The sequence below is a fragment of the Xenopus tropicalis genome, chromosome 3 (assembly GCF_000004195.4).
Source record: "Xenopus tropicalis strain Nigerian chromosome 3, UCB_Xtro_10.0, whole genome shotgun sequence".
NCBI classification, from domain to species: domain Eukaryota; kingdom Metazoa; phylum Chordata; class Amphibia; order Anura; family Pipidae; genus Xenopus; species Xenopus tropicalis.
In genome coordinates, this window is record NC_030679.2 from 98,189,504 (window position 1) to 98,208,062 (window position 18,559).

The 18,559-nt window shown below is 37.6% G+C and overlaps 1 protein-coding gene across 1 annotated transcript in view; it reads left to right on the top strand.

The window, feature by feature from the left end:
- lrrc49 (leucine rich repeat containing 49) overlaps nt 1–18,559 on the top strand; it is a 51,392-nt gene that overhangs the window by 9,997 nt on the left and 22,836 nt on the right. Inside the window, exons 8-11 of the mRNA NM_001130330.1 lie at nt 591–734; nt 5,090–5,151; nt 9,634–9,781; nt 14,943–15,026. Coding sequence (NP_001123802.1) covers nt 591–734; nt 5,090–5,151; nt 9,634–9,781; nt 14,943–15,026 — 438 coding nt within the window. The remainder of the gene's footprint in view (nt 1–590; nt 735–5,089; nt 5,152–9,633; nt 9,782–14,942; nt 15,027–18,559) is intronic.

Below are 18,559 nucleotides of genomic sequence, written 5' to 3' on the forward strand. Positions count from 1 at the left end.
GTTTGTGTAGTGCACAGTGTATGTGTAGGGGTGTGTCCAAAAATGTTGGTACAGGTATGGGATCCCTTATCTGGAAACCCTTTATCCAGAAAGTTCCGAATTACGGAAAGGCCATCTCCCATAGACTCCATTATAAGCAAATAATTCAAATTTTTAAAATTGATTTCCTTTTTCTCTGTAATAATAAAACTGTACCTTGTACTTAATCCCAACTAAAATATAATTAATCCTTACTAGAGCCAAAACAAGCCTATTGGGTTTATTCAATATATAAATTACTTTTAGCCGACTTAAGTTAAGAAGATCCAAATTACCGAAAGATCCCTTATCCAGAAAACACGTGTGTACTACACACGTGTTCATAGAGGGAAGTGGGCAGAAAAATATCCTGTATGGGACCACAAAGTTTATGCAGATGGCCCTGCGTAAATAAACAACAAAAGAGTACAAGGTAAAAGCATTCCTGTCAAAATATCCTTTGTATATTCATTTGTAATTACATTGCATTAGTATAGTTCAAAAGAATTACAGCAGTCTCACATTTTGTATGTAATGCATTAATTGATATTCAAAGCTATGTTTCCTTACAGATTGCAAAAATAGAAAATGTAAGTCATTTGAGAGAATTGAGAGTGTTAAACCTTGCTAGGAATCAAATAAACCAAGTCGAAAACATTAATGGCCTAGATTCATTAAAAGAACTTAACCTTCGAGACAACAAAATCACTTTTTTGGTAAGTGAGATATGGAATTGTCAAAAAGTCTGACTGAACCATCCTAGTCCCTCCTTGCTTATTCCATCCTTGTTTATACCACTCAAAAAGTTTTTAGGATGGAACTGTGACTTCTTCTTATAACTAAACCATTATGTTCTACTTTCCTAGTAAAATAATCTGTGCCTCCTTTTCTACTTTTGTTCATTGTGCTTGCCATGTTTTATTTACTGACAATGCAGTTTTCCTGAATCCCATTGTAATTGCTGGCACCCACTAAGTTGATGTACCGCTATTCACTTGTGTTTAATCAACTTAATGTATTCAACTGCTCAGCTTTACTGCATCCAGGCTCAATGCATAAATCCCTCGTTTGCGTCTTAGTACATTGTAAATGAAAAGGAGAGCACTGTCATGCAGATTCACTGCTTTGAAAAAGTAATGTTCTGGGCATTATGTTAGACATCTGCTCGCTCCAGCCTTTATAGGTTAAAATTTTGCCTAACTATATTACAAATATTTTTTATTTTGTCTATCAGTCTATCCATTTTACCCAGTTTCATTGTTACACTGAACTGTTTGTAAGTGAGCCTTTGTGGTCAAAAACTACAGTAAACTACTGTGAGACATATTTCAATAATTACAGCAGGAATCACAGCGGCAGAGAATAAACTAACGCACTTGGCCAAACAGTGGCTCAATTCTCCATGTAATCTGGGAGACAGTGGTCCAATTGTACCATTTTACAGCTGTTACTTCACCTTACACCAAATAATTGCATATATTAAAGGAGAAGGAAAGGCTAATAAAGTGTTAATCTCAAGTTACAGGCATACCTTCAGTTCTCTCAATAGTGCCCTTAAGTCTCCCCATATTTCACCTGTTCAGATGATCAGAAGCCTCATAGTAAAAAAACCACTGAGCTCTGTAAACAAAATTCCCATAATGCCACACTCCTGCATCAAGACCGAGACCCCTGTACAGGCACAGTTTGTAAGACCACCAGGAAGCTTCCTGCTGTATGGCTCAGATAACACATTCCTAAGGGGGTAGCAGGAGAGAGGAGAGAGCTGCGCAGACTCTGGCACAGGAAAAAAAGGAGACAAGAAATCCTGTGTTTCTTTTGATAGAGGGCTTCAGTTCAGCTTTTTTGTGAGTGCTTATGGCTGTATTTACATAGACCTTTCTGATAAAGCTTACTTAGTTTTTTACATTTAAAGCAATAAATGTTTAACAAATGTCAAACAAGTGATGCCAAGGAGTTAGTTGAGACCTTTGAAAACAATATATTTCTGCACTTCCATCATAGCAGAGATAAGAGATAAGATCAGTGAAATTATTAAGCAGGGGAGAAATTGCACAAATCTCTAGACTTTCAACCTACAGACAATTCTGTCTTGTATAAGCTCTCTAATTGTTTAATATTTAAAATGCCTTTATTTACATCTAGTGCATGATCATTTAAATATGCAACCTTTTGAGCATTATGCTATTAAGAGACATGTGACTTGAAGTGTTGGTTATATAATTCTTCCATTAGAGGCACATACCATACTTGAGTAAACAACCCTAGAAGCTCCCTCTGCTTGTTTAAGATAGCAGCTGCCATTTTAGCTTTGTCTCCGTAGCTTTGGTGCTGCAGCTCTGGCTGCTGGTAGCTCAGAATGCACAGCACAGTTGGGAGGGGGAGCGAGAGATGATGGGAGGGGGAGAGAGGAGCAAACTGAGCAGACTTGTTCCGTTCAGATCAGGAAGTCTGACCCAGAAGAACATGTATGTACAAAAGAAGAAAATAAATCCTGTGTTTCTTTTGATAGAGGACTATCTGTTTTCTGTGAGTATTTAAGGCTTTATTTATGTATACCTTTCTTTTAAACCTTACTTAGTTTTTACCTTTCCTTCTCTTTTAAAAATGTAATACTAGTTTAAATCAGGTAAACTGTTAAGTTTTCTTTTTGTAACTTAAATTTTTATTAGGGTATTTAAAAGAAAAAAGAACATAGCATTAAATGTAAAATGCACCATTACATGATATCAGAGCCAGTTACACGGTAATAAAGTGATGATTCAGATTTGGTTATCAGAGCTTGCCCAGTTTTAGACAACTTAGTAGAGGCTTGCCCAGGAGGAAAATACATTAGTCAAGTGGTATTTGTCATGCCAATAAATGGCTTAGCAGTTCTGCCATTTCAGTTCATTAGGGTTGGATGCTCGGGCATTCCCAGAAGATGTGTTTGAGTGTGTCTTGTGATCCACAATTTCTCCAGCGTAAGGGAGAGTGTTTGGAAAGAGTTTATGTAATCTGACTGGAGTGTAGTGAAAAAAAGTCAGGACTTTATAAATGTATTCCTTCTGCCTGGTGCTTTTTACCATTTTCCTAGAGCTTTCCCAAAAATGTACCCAATTGTCCATATGCAAAGGTTGTGAGAGGACACTGTCCCATGTATACATATAGCTCAGTTTATATTGTAAAGAATCTGGTGGAAAAGTAAGTATATTATACATTTTAGATACAAGCCCCTTTTGGGGTAAGCCAGAGATGCCAGAGTTTCAAACTCTTTAGGAGGGTTCGACTTAGCGTAGGAGGCACATGGTTCTCTAAAGTGACGAACTTGGAGGTATTCAAACAGCTTTATAATAGAAAGTATTAATTGGATAATATTAAAAAGCAGTGCCTATAAAACTATGCAGTTTAAAGGATAAGTTCAGTGTAAAAATAAAAAAGGGCAAAATAGACAGACTGTGCAAAATAAAATATGTTTTCAATAAAGTTAGTTAGGCAAAAATGTAAGCAGTGAGCAGATGTCTAACATAATGGGCATAACACTACTTTCTCAATCAGTGACTTGAGGGGGGCCATATGGGTCATAACTTTTCTGTTAGTTTGCATTTGAATCTGACCTGCATGCTCACAAACTAACTGAACATTTATGTCCCATGTGCCCCCACCCCTAAAATCACACTGGCTAAGTAAGAGGTTAAAGAGCTAAAAGAAGTAGAGTTCTGGTTATTATGTTAAACTTCTGCTCACTCCAGCTTTTATAGATTACATTTTGCCTAACTAACTAAATGCCAAATATTGTTTATTTTGCGCAGTCTATCTATTTTACCCAGTTTCATTTTTACACTGAACTAAAGCATTTTTTGTTATTACCTATGCCTTATAGCTAAAATAGCCTTGCCTCCTCAGCCCGTTGGGCCGTGGCAGACAAAGAGATTAGTCGCTGATATGCCATCCCACCGGCTTGAATGCAAATCGCCAGTGGGATGGCATATGCGGTGCCGCGATTTCCCGAAATCATGGAAGTTGCCTGCCATTTCCATTTGTTTTTCTTGTCTCCAGCCCAAGTATATACCTCCCTACCCGTCTTCTCTCCTTGTGTCTAACTTTGGTATCAGTATCCCATCTCATCCCCTCATGTTCACACTGCCCTGTTTATACCTGCCCTGCCTGCTATAGATTGTGCTAATGATGGAACAGACTGAATTGGAGGAAATATAGATGTATTTAGCTGTGTCAGGTTACACTGCAGTGGTGATTTGCTTACGACTGTATCTGCTGTGTGTTTCTACATTGTCTCTGCAAAATCCCTTTTAGCCTGCAGTAAAATCTGCCTTTCTTTGTCTTGCTGATGTCACTAAGGGCTTGGTTTATAGGAGGGGGTCTCCTGGCAGCCACATGATTCTGTAGGGGGAGGGGAGGATTTTCATCTTGATGTGATTTTATGACACTACTGCCCAAGTTCAGTCCGCTAGTCTTATTAACCCATTTTCTTTTGGCAGCCCTTAGCTTGCCAGCTCCGTTATGTTATTTTTTGTCTTCTGTGCATTGCATGCTATAGATTCCTTGCCAGTGGCATATTTTGCAAATTCTTTAATGGTTTTACTGTTAAAGCTTTTCCATTTTTTTAGGAATATTATTTCTGCCAACAAAATAATTGTAGCCATCAATGTATGAAGACATTTTAAGTGTGTCTTAGTTAACCATGAAATCTTTGTGAAGTCAGTACAAGCTGTTTCTTTTTAGAGACTCTCTAACACCTAGTGTGCTGCTCTGCAGTGGGTCGCTATACATTCCCTACTATTGAATGAAATTGCTGAGGCTGCATCTCGGCTGCTGCTGCTGAATGCAAGGCCCTCTCTACTCCTCCTCCCTTCGCAGTGCTGTTCACCTTGTTCTGCAGAACAGATATCTGCTCTGGAACACTCCCTATTTAGCTACATGAGAGAGGGATGGAGCTGCACGCCTAGCACTAATCAAGGCTGCAGCATGTCCTCAGCAATTTACAGAATGGGTTGTACTAGCTAAGCAGATGTTACATTTCTATGTCAGATAATCCCTATTTGGTGAATCTGTGCTGCTTTCTTTCTTTTAGAGAGATGTGGATACTTTACCCAGCCTTCAGCTTCTGTATCTCAGCTTTAACAACATATCAAGGTAAGGCATTGCCTTTATTGTTCTGTTGGTGTTGTTATTATTAACACCATCAACTGAATGTATTACTCTGCTTCAGTGAGACTGAAGCTTTAGCATTTTTCATGTTCTGCTTTGTTTATAATACCTGCCCCACCCTTCCAGGGTCTTTCAGTTACTTAATTGCTCATAAGCATATAGAGAAGGATTTTTTGCTGGGTGATTTCAATTTTTTATATTTCTGTAAACTGATCAGCTGCAACTACATTCCTTGGCCTTTATTCAGGGGACAGTCATGACAAAATACCTATGGCTATATCTTGAGGTCTGGTTTATAAATTTGCTTAGTAGCTTTACAGTGTGCAGTTTTTGTCTGCAGCATCTTATCTAGGCATATAAGTGCCAACACTCGACTCCTACATAGAATTTATGGTGCTATATATAAGCAGCAGTTTTTAATGCTTTGGTTTACTTTAGTTTTATCAATATCTAATGCGTAAATAATTATTTATATTGTAATTGTTTAGTTATGTGTTTGTAACATTATCATTTCAATATGATAATTAATTTTGTGCACCAAGAAAATTTCTCTAATAATCTCTAAATAATTTCTCTAATCTTTATTATGCCTATAGTTATCTAGTAATAGGTCAATTTCTCAACATCTCAGAAATGATTTTTTTTAAAAAAATTAAGACAGGCTTAGATAGCTGTATGCTTGTGTGCTGTGCTGCATTTACTCAGTGGATATCCAACTTGTTCAACCTCTATTTTAACAGATGCTTAACAACTCTCAATTTTAATTTGTGCTTCAAGTGAAAATTTAACAGGAAACAAGATTGTACTGTTTGCGCTTAATAACTAAAAGAAGCTCTGTCTGTTGCTACTAGAACTAGCTAGTATCAGATGCTGGGAGTTTTAATTTAACAATAGTTAAGTGTGTTGGATTATGTATTAAAGGACATGTAAAGCCTACATTTGCCTACAATGTATTATATCAGTTGGGCATGTCTCTGCAACATTTGTACTACATATATCCCCTCCGTTTGCTAGCACCATCACATTTTCCTAAAGCATATAGCAGCTTTCCCCCGGTGGCCATTTTTCCTCTGATACATAATCAGATACATTTAAATCTGCAAACAGCATAAACACACAAAGACCCTTATTCAGCATACATTTCATCAAGAATACAGGCTCACACAGGGAGAACTGTCTTTTAATAAAAGTTATGCTTTGTTTGAGCTGAGCTCAGGAGAAGGAGGTTAGGAGAAAAAAATTGAAGCAGACAGCTAGAGCTGAGTTTCTATGGGAACCAGCAATGCCATCTCTTCACTGGCTGGTAGACTGGAGGGCGTGTTTAGTAATCTGAGCTTAGAACAACTGAGCATGCCCACAAGACAGAAGTTAAAGCAAATTCCTGAGGGAGGGGCTGAGTGGGTTTCAGGAGGAGAAGGAAATCTATGTGATTAAAGAGATGTTGCAGCCTTACTATTAACCTCTGGACAACCAGTGTGGCAGGTATTGAAAGATTTCAAAGAGATTGTTCACTGATTAAAATTTTGTGTGTGGGGTTTACATGTCCTTTAAGACAGTGTTTTTCAACCTTTTTTAGGCAAAGGCACACTTGTTTCATGAAAAAAATCACGAGGCACACCACCATTAGAAAATGTTAAAAAATGTAACTCTGTGCCTATATTGACTATATATAAAGTAATTCTCTTGAATAGGAATCAAATAAACACAAAGCTGCCATAGTTTCCACATACAATATTTGTTGTGGCCATAAAGTGTCCGGGTCCCATTGTTTCTCCCAGTTTATTGCAGTTATATAACTAGTGTGCGGCTGGGGGACATAATTAAATGGTAAAGGCCAGCAGCCTATGTATAGCAGATGCTCTCAGGCAAAGATGTCAGCCATCTTAGCAACAGCTTGAATCATTACCTGCAGCAGCTCCAGGCTCATTTATCCCCCCGAGTTATTTAAAAAAAAAAAACATGTCCACGGACTTCTAGTTACAAATACCTCTTATCTCATCGACACGAAAGGAGAACTCCTTCACAGGGGGCTGTGCGTGCGTGCGTGTCTGCTTTAGCACGGTGAGAGCAGAGGGTCAAAGTTTATGCCTGTGTCCAATCGCATTGCAGCACAGCCCCCTGTGAAGAAGTTCTCCTCTGGTGTTGATGCGATAAGAGGTAAATGTAACTGGAAGTCCGTGCGGGTGGAAGGGAGTGAGGGAGGGGGGAGTTAAAGCTATTCTTTTTCAGTGGAGCGCGGGCCCCCATTGGCGCAGGGCCCGATTGGGCGCAATGTTGCCTGGTGTGCCGTAGGTGCAGGGCCGGCCCTGCACCTACGGCACACCAGGCAACATCTCACGGCACACTAGTGTGCCGCGGAACAGCAGTTGAAAAACGCTGCTTTAAGAGATGACCAACTTTCTTTTTTTAAATCAATATTCTTAGCATCCTTACTACAGTGCTCGAATGTTACTCCTTGTATTCCAAGACTGCCAAACATTGAGAATGCCAATACACCTCAGCACATTATAGCTTTTCCGCTTGCCGAAAATATCCGCCCTACACCTCTCCTGGCATTAGCCTAAAGCTACCGCTACCTTCAAGCTGAAGCTAATTCTAGGGTTCATACTGTATGCAGTGTTGGTACACAATTGCACCTAATCTTGTGCATATGTAGTATTAATACTGAGCATTGGAAATAATGCCACCCTGAGCATATTCAGCACAATTGCATCCAATTTGTGTCAAAATGCAAATGCAGGCATTTTAAGGGCTGTCCTTCAGAGCGTTGATTGGGGCATTATGTTTTCTAAGACACAGAACAGAAATGGTTGTCATTTAAAAGAATATTGATATAAAGCATTATTGTTCTCAATTTATTCCCTCAAGAAGTAAATTTAACAGCTTTAAGAAGCTGGTATGTGGCTTAATTCAGAAGTTAATAGGAAAATAGGAAGGCATTTAAAAACTACATGTCAAAGAGGACAGAAGCTGCATTTGATTAATATAAACGCTTTAACAAATGTTGTAAATCAGTTATCAGGAAGGCAAAGATAGAAAATGAGAGTGCATTGCAGCTGAGACTAAGGCTGCCCAAATAGTTTAGTAATAGTAAAAAGGTGCAGGTTGAGAGTGTGGCTCCTTTAAATTTTGGTAGCAATATGGTTATAACAAATACAGAAAATGCATATGTGCTACATCCGTTTTTTTTATTTAGTGTAAGCAGTAGACGAGCAGTTCCAAGACCTGTAGATTAGAGGAAGGCTGATATAATTCCTATATTTAAAAAAGGATTACAATCTCAACTTGACAGTTCTGTATTGGGTCCACTTTTACTTAAATTGTTCATTAATTATATAGGGGAGGTTATTATAAGTACTGTATCAGTGTTTTCAACAGATCAACAGATCAATTCTATCTAGGATGTGGCATCCCTGCAGCAGGATATTGACAAACTGGCAATCTGGGCAGCTAAGTGGCAGATGAGATTTAGTGTAGATAAATGTAAGATAAATGTAAGGTTGTGCACTTGGGACATAAAAATATGCTAGCCACTTATACCCTTAATGGGACTGCACTAGGCAAACACAAGAGTTTCCATTCTGATTAGAAGAAAGTAGGTTTTACCTAAATATACAGTGAGAGCTGTGAAGCTGTGGAATTCTCTCCCTGACTCAATCATACTGGCTGATACATTATATAGCTTCAAGAAGGGGTTGGGTAGCTTTTTTTTAGCAAGTGAGGAAAGGGTTATGGAAGCTCTTACAAGTATAAGTGGATCCAGGGACTGGTCTAGTTGCCATCTTGGAGTCAGGAAGGAATTATTTCCTCCTCTGAGGTAAACTGAAGAGGCTTCAGATGGGTTTTTTGCCTTCCTATCAGTTAGTCACTTTTATAGACTTAAAAAAGTAAACTTCTTGCACATGTCTATTTTTTCTACTACTATGTTTACTGCATTTGTTGTAATTGCATCTGGCCCAACCCTTGTGGCCACAGTGACACTGGAATTGTGGGGAAAAAACTCTGCTGTCTGGATAAAAATATGGCAAATTGCTTCTAAAATTGCACTTTGTGTTTGTACTGCTGTCAGTAAAAGTTATGTAACAAGTGAGATATCAACCAGGCATTCAAGTAAAGAAACAAAACAAAAATGATCATTATAATGTATAATGATCATTTACGATTCTTCTTTTTTTTCCTGACCATTGTGTACCATGCAAAACCATGCAGGAATTATTATTATGATTTGCCAAAAAAAAATCAATAAAAATATACTGAATGTGTAACAACAAAAGAGCCTTTCTTAAGGTCCTGCATGTTTTAATATTTACATTTCTTTTAAATGTATTAAGTTAGCACAAAAATATTGTATATGCATCACTGAGAGACTTGTAAGACATGGGATAACCCTACATGGCATATTATCAAATTTGAAAGCCTTATGCATTTTTAATATAAATATTTAATTCTCTTTATCTTTTTGGGCAGAATTAATGACATCCTGTGCCTTGCTGATTCAACATCCCTTTCAGATGTCACGCTTGATGGCAATCCTATAGCTCAAGAGTCATGGTACAGACAGACCATTCTCGGACATATGCTGCAGCTACGACAGCTGGATATGAAGAGGATCACAGTGAGGATTTATTTTTACTTAGTATAAAATGATGAAGATGGTTCATTATTAACATAATACTGTGGCTTTAGCTACCTTTCCTGAAAATGATTTTGCCATTACATACAGTGGATATAAAAAGTCTACACACCTCTGGTAAAATGTCAGGTTCCTGTGCTGTACAAAAATGAGACAAAGATAAATAATTTCAGAACTTTTTCCACCTTTAATGTGACCTATAAACTGTACCACTCAATTGAAAAACAAACTGAAATCTTTTAGGCGGAGGGAAGAAAACCAAAAAAACTAAAATAATGTGGTTGCATAAGTGTGCACACCCTTAAACTAATACTTTGTTGAAGCACCTTTTGATTTTATTACAGCGCTTAGTCTTTTTGGGTATGAGTCTATCAGCATGGCACATTTTGACTTTGCAAGATTTGCCCACTCTTCTTTGCAGAAACACTCCAAATCTGTCAGATTGCGAGGGCATCTCCTGTGCACAGCCCTCTTCAGATCACCCCACAGATTTTCAATCGGATTCAGGTCTGGGCTCTGGCTGGGCCATTCCAAAACTTTAATCTTCTTCCGGTGAAGCCATTCCTTTGTTGATTTGGATGTATTCTTTGGGCCGTTGTCATGCTGAAAGATGAAGTTCCTCCTCATGTTCAGCTTTCTAGCAGAAGTCTGAAGGTTTTGTGCCAATATTGATTGGTATTTGGAACTGTTCATAATTCCCTCTATCTTAACTAAGGCCCCAGTTCCAGCTGAAGAAAAACAGCCCCAAAGCATGATGCTGCCACCACCATGCTTCACGGTGGGTATGGTGTTGTTTTGGTGATGTGCAGTATTGTTTTTGCGCCAAACATATTTTTTGGAATTATGGCCAAAAAGTTCAACCTTGGTTTCATCAGACCATAACACCTTTTCCCACATGCTTTTGGGAGACTTCAGATTTGTTTTTGCAAAATGTAGCCTGGCTTGGATGTTTTTCTTCGTAAGAAAAGGCTTTCATCTTGCCACTCTACCCTATAGCCCAGACATATGAAGAATATGGGAGATTGTTGTCACATGTACCACACAGCCAGTACTTGCCAGATATTCCTGCAGCTCCTTTAATGTTTCTGTAGGCCTCTTGGTAGCCTCCCTGACCAGTTTTCTTCTCGTCTTTTCATCAATTTTGGAGGGATGTCCAGTTCTTTGTAATCACTTTGTAGTCACTGTTGTGCCATATTTTCTCCACTTGATGATGACTGTCTTCACTGTGTTCCATGGTATATCTAATGCCTCGGAAAGTCTTTTGTACCCTTCTCCTGACTGATATCTTTTAACAATGAGATCTCTCTGATGCTTTGGAAGCTCTCTGTGGACCATGACTTTTGCTTTGGGATGCGACTAAAAAGATTTCAGGAAAGACCAACTAGAGCAGCTGAACTTTATTTAGGGTTAATCAGAGGCACTTTAAATGATGGAAGGTGTATGCTGAGTCCTATTTAACATGATTTTGAATGTGATTGCTTAATTCTGAACACAGCTACATCCCCAGTTAGAAGAGGGTGTGCACACTTATGCAACCCCATTATTTTAGTTTTTTTGGTTTTCTTCCCTCCACTTAAAAGATTTCAGTTTGTTTTTCAATTGATTGGTACAGTTTATAGGTCACATTAAAGGTGGAAAAGGTTCTAAAATGATTTATCTTTGTCTCATTTTTTTACAGCACAGGAACCTGACATTTTACCAGGGGTGTGTAGACTTTTGATATCCACTGTATTGGCTGCTAAGGTAACTCTTGCTACACTCAACCACTTAATTGGGGCAAGTTAGAAGTGATTCTTTTCTAAACAGAGGAGATCATTTAGCCTACAAGGGGAAGTGATTGTATTAGTTTCTGCTATAATCTGATTGGTCTCCTACTACACAGTCTTCTGCACTGAAAAGGAAGGACAGCTATTGACTGCCTAAGTTTCTTGTATAGCTGAGAAAGGACTTGTTGAGGCTGCCTTTTAGAGCTTACAACTGTAAGCAAAAAATAAAGCATGTATATTGGAAAGTTGCTTGTTTTTAGGATTCTATCAGAATCCCTTAACTTGATGGGATGACTTTACATCCCCTTTAAATGAGCTTATAAATGTGCTTTCCAATATCTGCTAGATGCAAGAACATAGGCTTGGTCTGTGCTGCGATTTGCTGTGTGCATCTCTTTGATGCAACACTGTATTGTACATCTGCCTTAAGTTCAGGGTTCCCTGTAAACATTTGAATTAAGTTCAATCAACACTGGACTTGAGTTTGCGGTGCTCAGAGACCACCCCATTCGCCATCTCCCCAACCCGGATCATGCACATCACCTTTTTCCTCACATACGGAGCACTGGGGACAGGACGTGCTGAAGTTTTTTGCTTGTCCCGTCCCCAGTGCTCCGTGTGAGCAAATTTTAATGTAGCTCGGCAGCATGCCGCCCCTAACTTTATGCTGCCTAGGGCCCAAGCCTTTGTGGCCTCGCCACAAATCAGGGCCTGACTGCAATTTGGATTCTGTGTTTTATGAAGCCAATTCGTACAGTATTTCTACATTAACTATGCAGTCAATAGTCAACATTTGTGAGGAATCTTATGTCTTGTTCAGTCCTTAATATTTATTTGACCAGACAATAAATTAGCATCTTGTAGTCCAATTGGCCTTTAAAACATATTTGTCTAAAGAATTCTTGCTTAAAACATGGATCCAAATTGGAAAGAAAATGTAAACCTTTAAAACGAATCACTTTAAAATTGTCCAGAGCTCTCTTGTAAGAAATTTCTTTTTCTAGTTACAAGATAAAAACTACAAATATATGAATTTGAAATAGAAGTACCACCTATGGTTCATTTCAGCCCACTGGGCTGTGACAAAAGGACTTGTTAAGGACTTTTTAAATGAAGCAGTATTCTTTTTCACTAACTCAGTTTTCAGGCAGTTGGCAAAAATGAATGGCAGTTAGCAATGTGCTTAGGGGAGCACTCTAAACATGGCTTATTCTTCTTTTAATGTAAAAAAATGAACTCTCGAATAAATAAAAGGGAAACCCTTGCCACCCAGTACAGCCCAAATCTCCCATACCTTTTAGTTACCTGGACTCTTTTAATGCCTGGACATTTGATGTCACATGGCATATCCTTCTCTCTTCTGTAGTTACTTCATTTTTTTTAGGTATTTGTTTTAGGTGAGGTGTTTAAGTAAGTTCCCATAATGCCTCGCTCCTGCACCAAGACCAAGACTGGCATACATGCTCAGTTAGTAAGACTATGAGGAAGCTTCCTGCTGATTGGCTCAGATCCATATTGCCAAGGGGGGGAGTGAGTTCTTAGCATTCTTGTGGGAAGGGGGGAGCAGAAGAGGGGAGAGAGCTGCCTGTCTCTGGCACAGGAAAACAAAAAGACAACAAATCCTGTATCTTTTTACTGAGAACTCAGTGCAGCGTTTCTGTGAGTGCTTATGGCTGTATTTACATAGACCTTTCTGAGAAAGCTTACTTAGTTTTTACCTTTCCTTCTCTTTTAAACAGCTTTATAAATAGGCCTCATGCCATAATAATGGCAAAACACTAGATGGCACAAAAGAACTAAAATAAGACTTAGAAGTCTGTACTCAGATGTAAGATTCCTACTTGCCGAGCATTTCATATTCTTCTTGCTAAAGGGGGAGTTCAGTTACAAGATATTTTAGATGCAAAACTCTAAGCAGAGATGCAGGTCTATTTAGAAGCTTCAAACAATTGCAGGCTTTACCAGAAAGCACTGGGGAATATTTCTGCCAGGTTCATTATGAGCACAGCACTAAAAAAGATACATAAATACTTTAGACACAAATATATTAGCAATAAATCAATAAAAAACAATTTATCATCTTTAATATTTAAATGTTTATTATCAACTGACCTATTCTAAGCAACTTTTCAATTCATATTTTATGGTTTATGGTTTTTCAATAATTTCTTTTCTTTTTCTACCTCTTTCTGGTCTGCAACTGAAAATACTATTGTTCCTGGTAACAAAAGTATAGATTGACTGTAAAGCTTACATTTCATTTTTTTATTTCTATTGAGGCCTTCTAAAATTTATCTTACATTCTCACATCCAAACTGGTTTCTCGTTCCTAGGGTAATTAAATAAAATAACCCTCAAACCTAATTAATGTAAAATTACTCAGAGTGCTCTTCTGAGGACTTTTGCAAGTTACATTATTCCATTTCTAGTTTTCAAGATAGAAGCAGTTTTAACTCTGCTAACATAATGAATTTGAAATAACAGTGTTACCTTCTGTTTAGTTCTCCAGATTGTCCACCGTCATCAGAAATTTAACTTGAAAGTGGAAAACCTTGTGATGTTTTGCTGCTCATAAAATGTTTTTGTTATTTTTCTGGACAGTTCTAAGCAGAGAAACACAAGATTTTTAACTTTATTTTCTGCCGACTGTGGCTAAATTTTTTTCTGACTGAAGGCAGAACTAACAGCAGGTGCCAGTGACAATGCATGAATTCAGTACAATATACAGTATCCTCTACTTTTACTAACCCGCTATATTATCTGGTCGAATCAGCTTATACTGTTGTGTAATAAATAGATTTATAAAACCAGTAGAATTTGATTTTATCTGTGCTTTACAATTCTGGAAGCAAATTCGGTTTGGTCATTAGAGAGAGAGGTACTGATGAATAAATAAGGGGTTTGGAAGATCTCTTATAAGGGGAATAGATCAACTTGGTTGGTTTACAGAGCAAACAATTGCTGATTTGGTTATAAATAAAGAGAGTCCTTTTAGGGTATATTCACAAATAAATATTTTTAAATGGTGCATTGGCTTTCAACTCAATTATAGAAAAGAGGTTTAGTCTTTAGCCGTAAATATGTTGTCTTGATGCATAACTGATATTAATGAGTGGCACTGCATTATATCAAATCACAAAATAGTTGAAAGTAAAGCCACATTCTACATCTCGGTTTGTACGAGCAGAATTTGAATAAATCAGCAGTCCACTGAGAAGTAGCCTGTATAAACAAACACTTCCCTACCCCCAGCTATAGATATTTTGATAGCCACATAAGGGAGCATTGCTGTCTTACAGAACTCCATTGCTTATCACCCTCAAATGTTGACTCTTTTTTGCTAACTAGTCATTATTATCTGTTGCACACACTTTTAGGAAGAAGAAAGACGTACTGCATCTGTTCTGGCAAGAAAAGAGGATGAGAGGAAGCGTGAAAGCCATAAGCAAGCCTTACTAAAGGTAATAATGAGTACAGGTATTGAACCCGTTATCCAGAATGCTTGGTGACTGGGGTTTTCCGGATAAGGGATATTTCCATAATTTAGATCTTTTTATATAGTCTAATAAAAAATAATTTAAACATTAATTGAAACCCAATTAAGAATTAATTATTTTAGTTAGAATCAAGTACACGGTGCTGTTTTATTAGTACAGAGAAAAAGGAAATCATTTTTTTTTGCTTATTATGAAGTCTATAGAGATGGCCTTCCCGTAATTTGGAACTTTCGGATGGCTTGATAAAGGAGCATGATGCTCTGAAACATTGCATCTGTTTCTCTACGTTTTTTTAACAATAAAGTGTTTGGAGTGCAGGACTTTTTTGGTGGATATATATTTAAACTAGATAAAAATTGCCCATTTACATCTTTTATCTTGGGCTATCATTTTGTGATGCTCTGTGTGCTCCCTCAGAGATCACCTGACAGGAAATAATGCAAAAGACAGAACTTTGTCCATTAATTGGCTGATATGACCAAACATGTATGTGTGTTCTTGGTTAGTATATGAGCATAGTGAATCATATGAGTTAGGATGTCAGCCCTTAGTACTTAAAATGTAAATTTTCTATTCCGATTTATCCAGTGACACATACATACATTTAGATGAAGAAGTGTTTTACATATAGACTGTTGTATGCAATGTATTCCCTATATCAGGGATCCCCAACCTTTTGTACTCGTGAGCCACATTCAAATGGAAAAAGTGTTGGGGAGCAACACAAGCATGGAAAAAGTTCCTGGGGTGCAAATAAGAGCTATAGTTGGCTATTTGGTAGCCCCTATGTGGACTGGAAGCCTATAGAAGGCTCTGTTTGGCTTTACACTGGGTTTTATGCAACCAAAACTTGCCCCCAAGCCAGAAATTAAAAAATGGGCATCTACTTTGAGGCCACTGGGAGCAACATCCAAGGGGTTGGAGAGCAACATGTTGCTCACAAACCACTGGTTGGGGATCACTGCCCTATATGAATAATATACATAAACTTTTGAAGAGAACTTTAATTTCCTAAAGTTATTGGCCCCTTGCTGCCTTTAAGATAGTGACTCCAGCTCATTAAAAAAGAGTATAAGCAAAAGGCAGAAATTGTTTACATGAATTGTTCTACCAGTTCTAAGAAAAGAATGAGGTTAGAAATAGAAATGTTTATTTAACACAAATCTTGTTTGAGTAGCTCTTTCTTAGAGCTTTGTTTGCCATCTGTTCACCAAACCTACATGAAGACCTTTTGGTCTCAGTCTTTTTGGTCCTTTATACAAAGAGAATCAAGTACAAATTTTGGTAGAGCCAACAGCTTTGTTGTGTTCAGTCGTGTTTTATCTCTTGTGCAAACAAAGCCCTTCTCAATTTGTTCTTCACTGGATTTTGTCCCATTACAGAATAAAGAATAAGAAAACAGGAATTACAGGTAGAATTTGTCTGGAGTTAATGGAAATCATCAAAGCATAGAGAGAAAGTAAGGTTGAATCTGGTGCAGAATAGGTGCCTAAGGTGTACAGTCGGCTTAGCCTGCCCCTGGGAAAGGGTTCTAAAATGCTTTTACTGGAGAATCCAAGAGCCTAACAAAGTTGCATATGACATAGACCAAAATAAGTGCTATATTATATTGCAACTTATAGGGCAGCAATGAGTTAGTGGGCCCCTACAGCACATGGAGCGCAGCAGAACAAATAGTATGACAAATAAGTTTCTAATTTTCTTAGAAAAACCCTTGTGTTATATTTCCTTTAACAAAGCTAATAAAATGAGGTCATTGCCGAAAAAATTTGGTTTTCTGGGCTTTAAGAATTACTTATTGTTTGCCTTAAATTAAGGCCAGTGGTATATGGGATGATTTTCAGCTTAGCAAAGAGCACTTAAAATTGCCCTCTCTTGCTGTTCACTGTTGACTTGCAGCTCGAGTAGTTTTGTTTTCCAGTCCAAAACTAACGCTGTAAACCATTTCCCAATCAAGCAGCAGGAGATAGGGAATGGTTTTGGGCAATTTTAGCAGGCTGAAGGTGTGTCAGTAGCCTAAATATAATCTGTAGTTTGTTGGATGTTCCAGTGATACCGTGTTTACCTTTAAGAAAGGGTGCATACAAAATATTATATATATACAAAAGAACAAAAGGAGCACATCCCACAAGCTACCAACTGCCCTAGGTGCTGGCTATTAATAGAAGGACAGAATGCCGCGCACACACAGGACTTCAAAGTCCCTGTGTGTGCGGCATTCTGTCCTTCTATATATATATATATATATATATATATATATATATATATATATATATATATAATAGAAAGAGTGACGCACACATAGGGACTTGATACAAAAGAAAAAGTGGTTTTATTGAAAAAATTCCAACGTTTCGAGCACAATCTGTGCTCTTCCTCAGGGTTTTGTCCCTGAGGAAGAGCACAGATTGTGCTCGAAACGTTGGAATTTTTTCAATAAAACCACTTTTTCTTTTGTATCAAGTCCCTATGTGTGCGGCACGCTTTCTATTATATTTTTGTTTTTTGACCTGCACCAAGGGCATTTGGACTTTTATAGGGTGTGCTCCTCCCTGTATACTATATTTCAAACGCCCTGGGTGCTGGCTAAAATGAGGCAATATATGGACAGAGAGCACTTAGCAAAAAAAAGTGAAAAAGTTTAAAAAAGATCTTTTTTGAATAAACTTTTTCACTTTTTTTGCTAAGTCCTTGTGTGTGCAGCTCTCTGTCCATATATTTCTATAATTTGGAAAACAATCCCTTATGGCGAAGTTTACCTTTAAATTATGATGGACTTATTGTGAGCAACTTTCAAAATAGTCTATCTTTTTTTTTTTACATCATTTTTTATATTCTCTTTGAAACTTGCAACTGAATTACCTACTGAAAGAAAATGTAATTCTTAGAATTAATATAATTTTGTACATGTAATTGCAACTAAAAGCGGTGTTTGTTGCTTTCTGCCTTTCTGGTTCTGACCTGAAGCAATGTAGCAGAATTCAAGACTCTATTTCCAACAGATTTTTCTATGCTTCTTCATATGTCTGTTAATGAGTGCAGTGGATAGCAAAGAGTACAAAAAATTATTTAAATAGAAATACATTTACAATCACAAAAATATCAAAGGAATGGATACTTTAACATTGTTAGAATTTTCTTCCATTGGTCTAGATGAATATTGTTTTTTAATTCTGAATTATGACGTTGTGTGTCTGGACTAAAATGTCTACACCATCTTCAGACACATTATTTGAGAAGTAGTAGAAGAGGAGATGAAATCTTGCTATGATATTTCATTTGGCCAGGACTAGTTGTTATTCATCTGTAGGTTTACTTATCACAGAACAAAGTATAGTTGAGAGCCCAAAGATATGTGATATAGTGCCATGCATCATGAAATGTGGAGCATTTGCTAGAAAGGGCTACACTTGGTTCCAGCTGACTCTTTGATCTGCAATGTGTTGATGTTTTAATTGCAATACAAAATGTGGAAAATCAAAGAACTGCTGGTACTG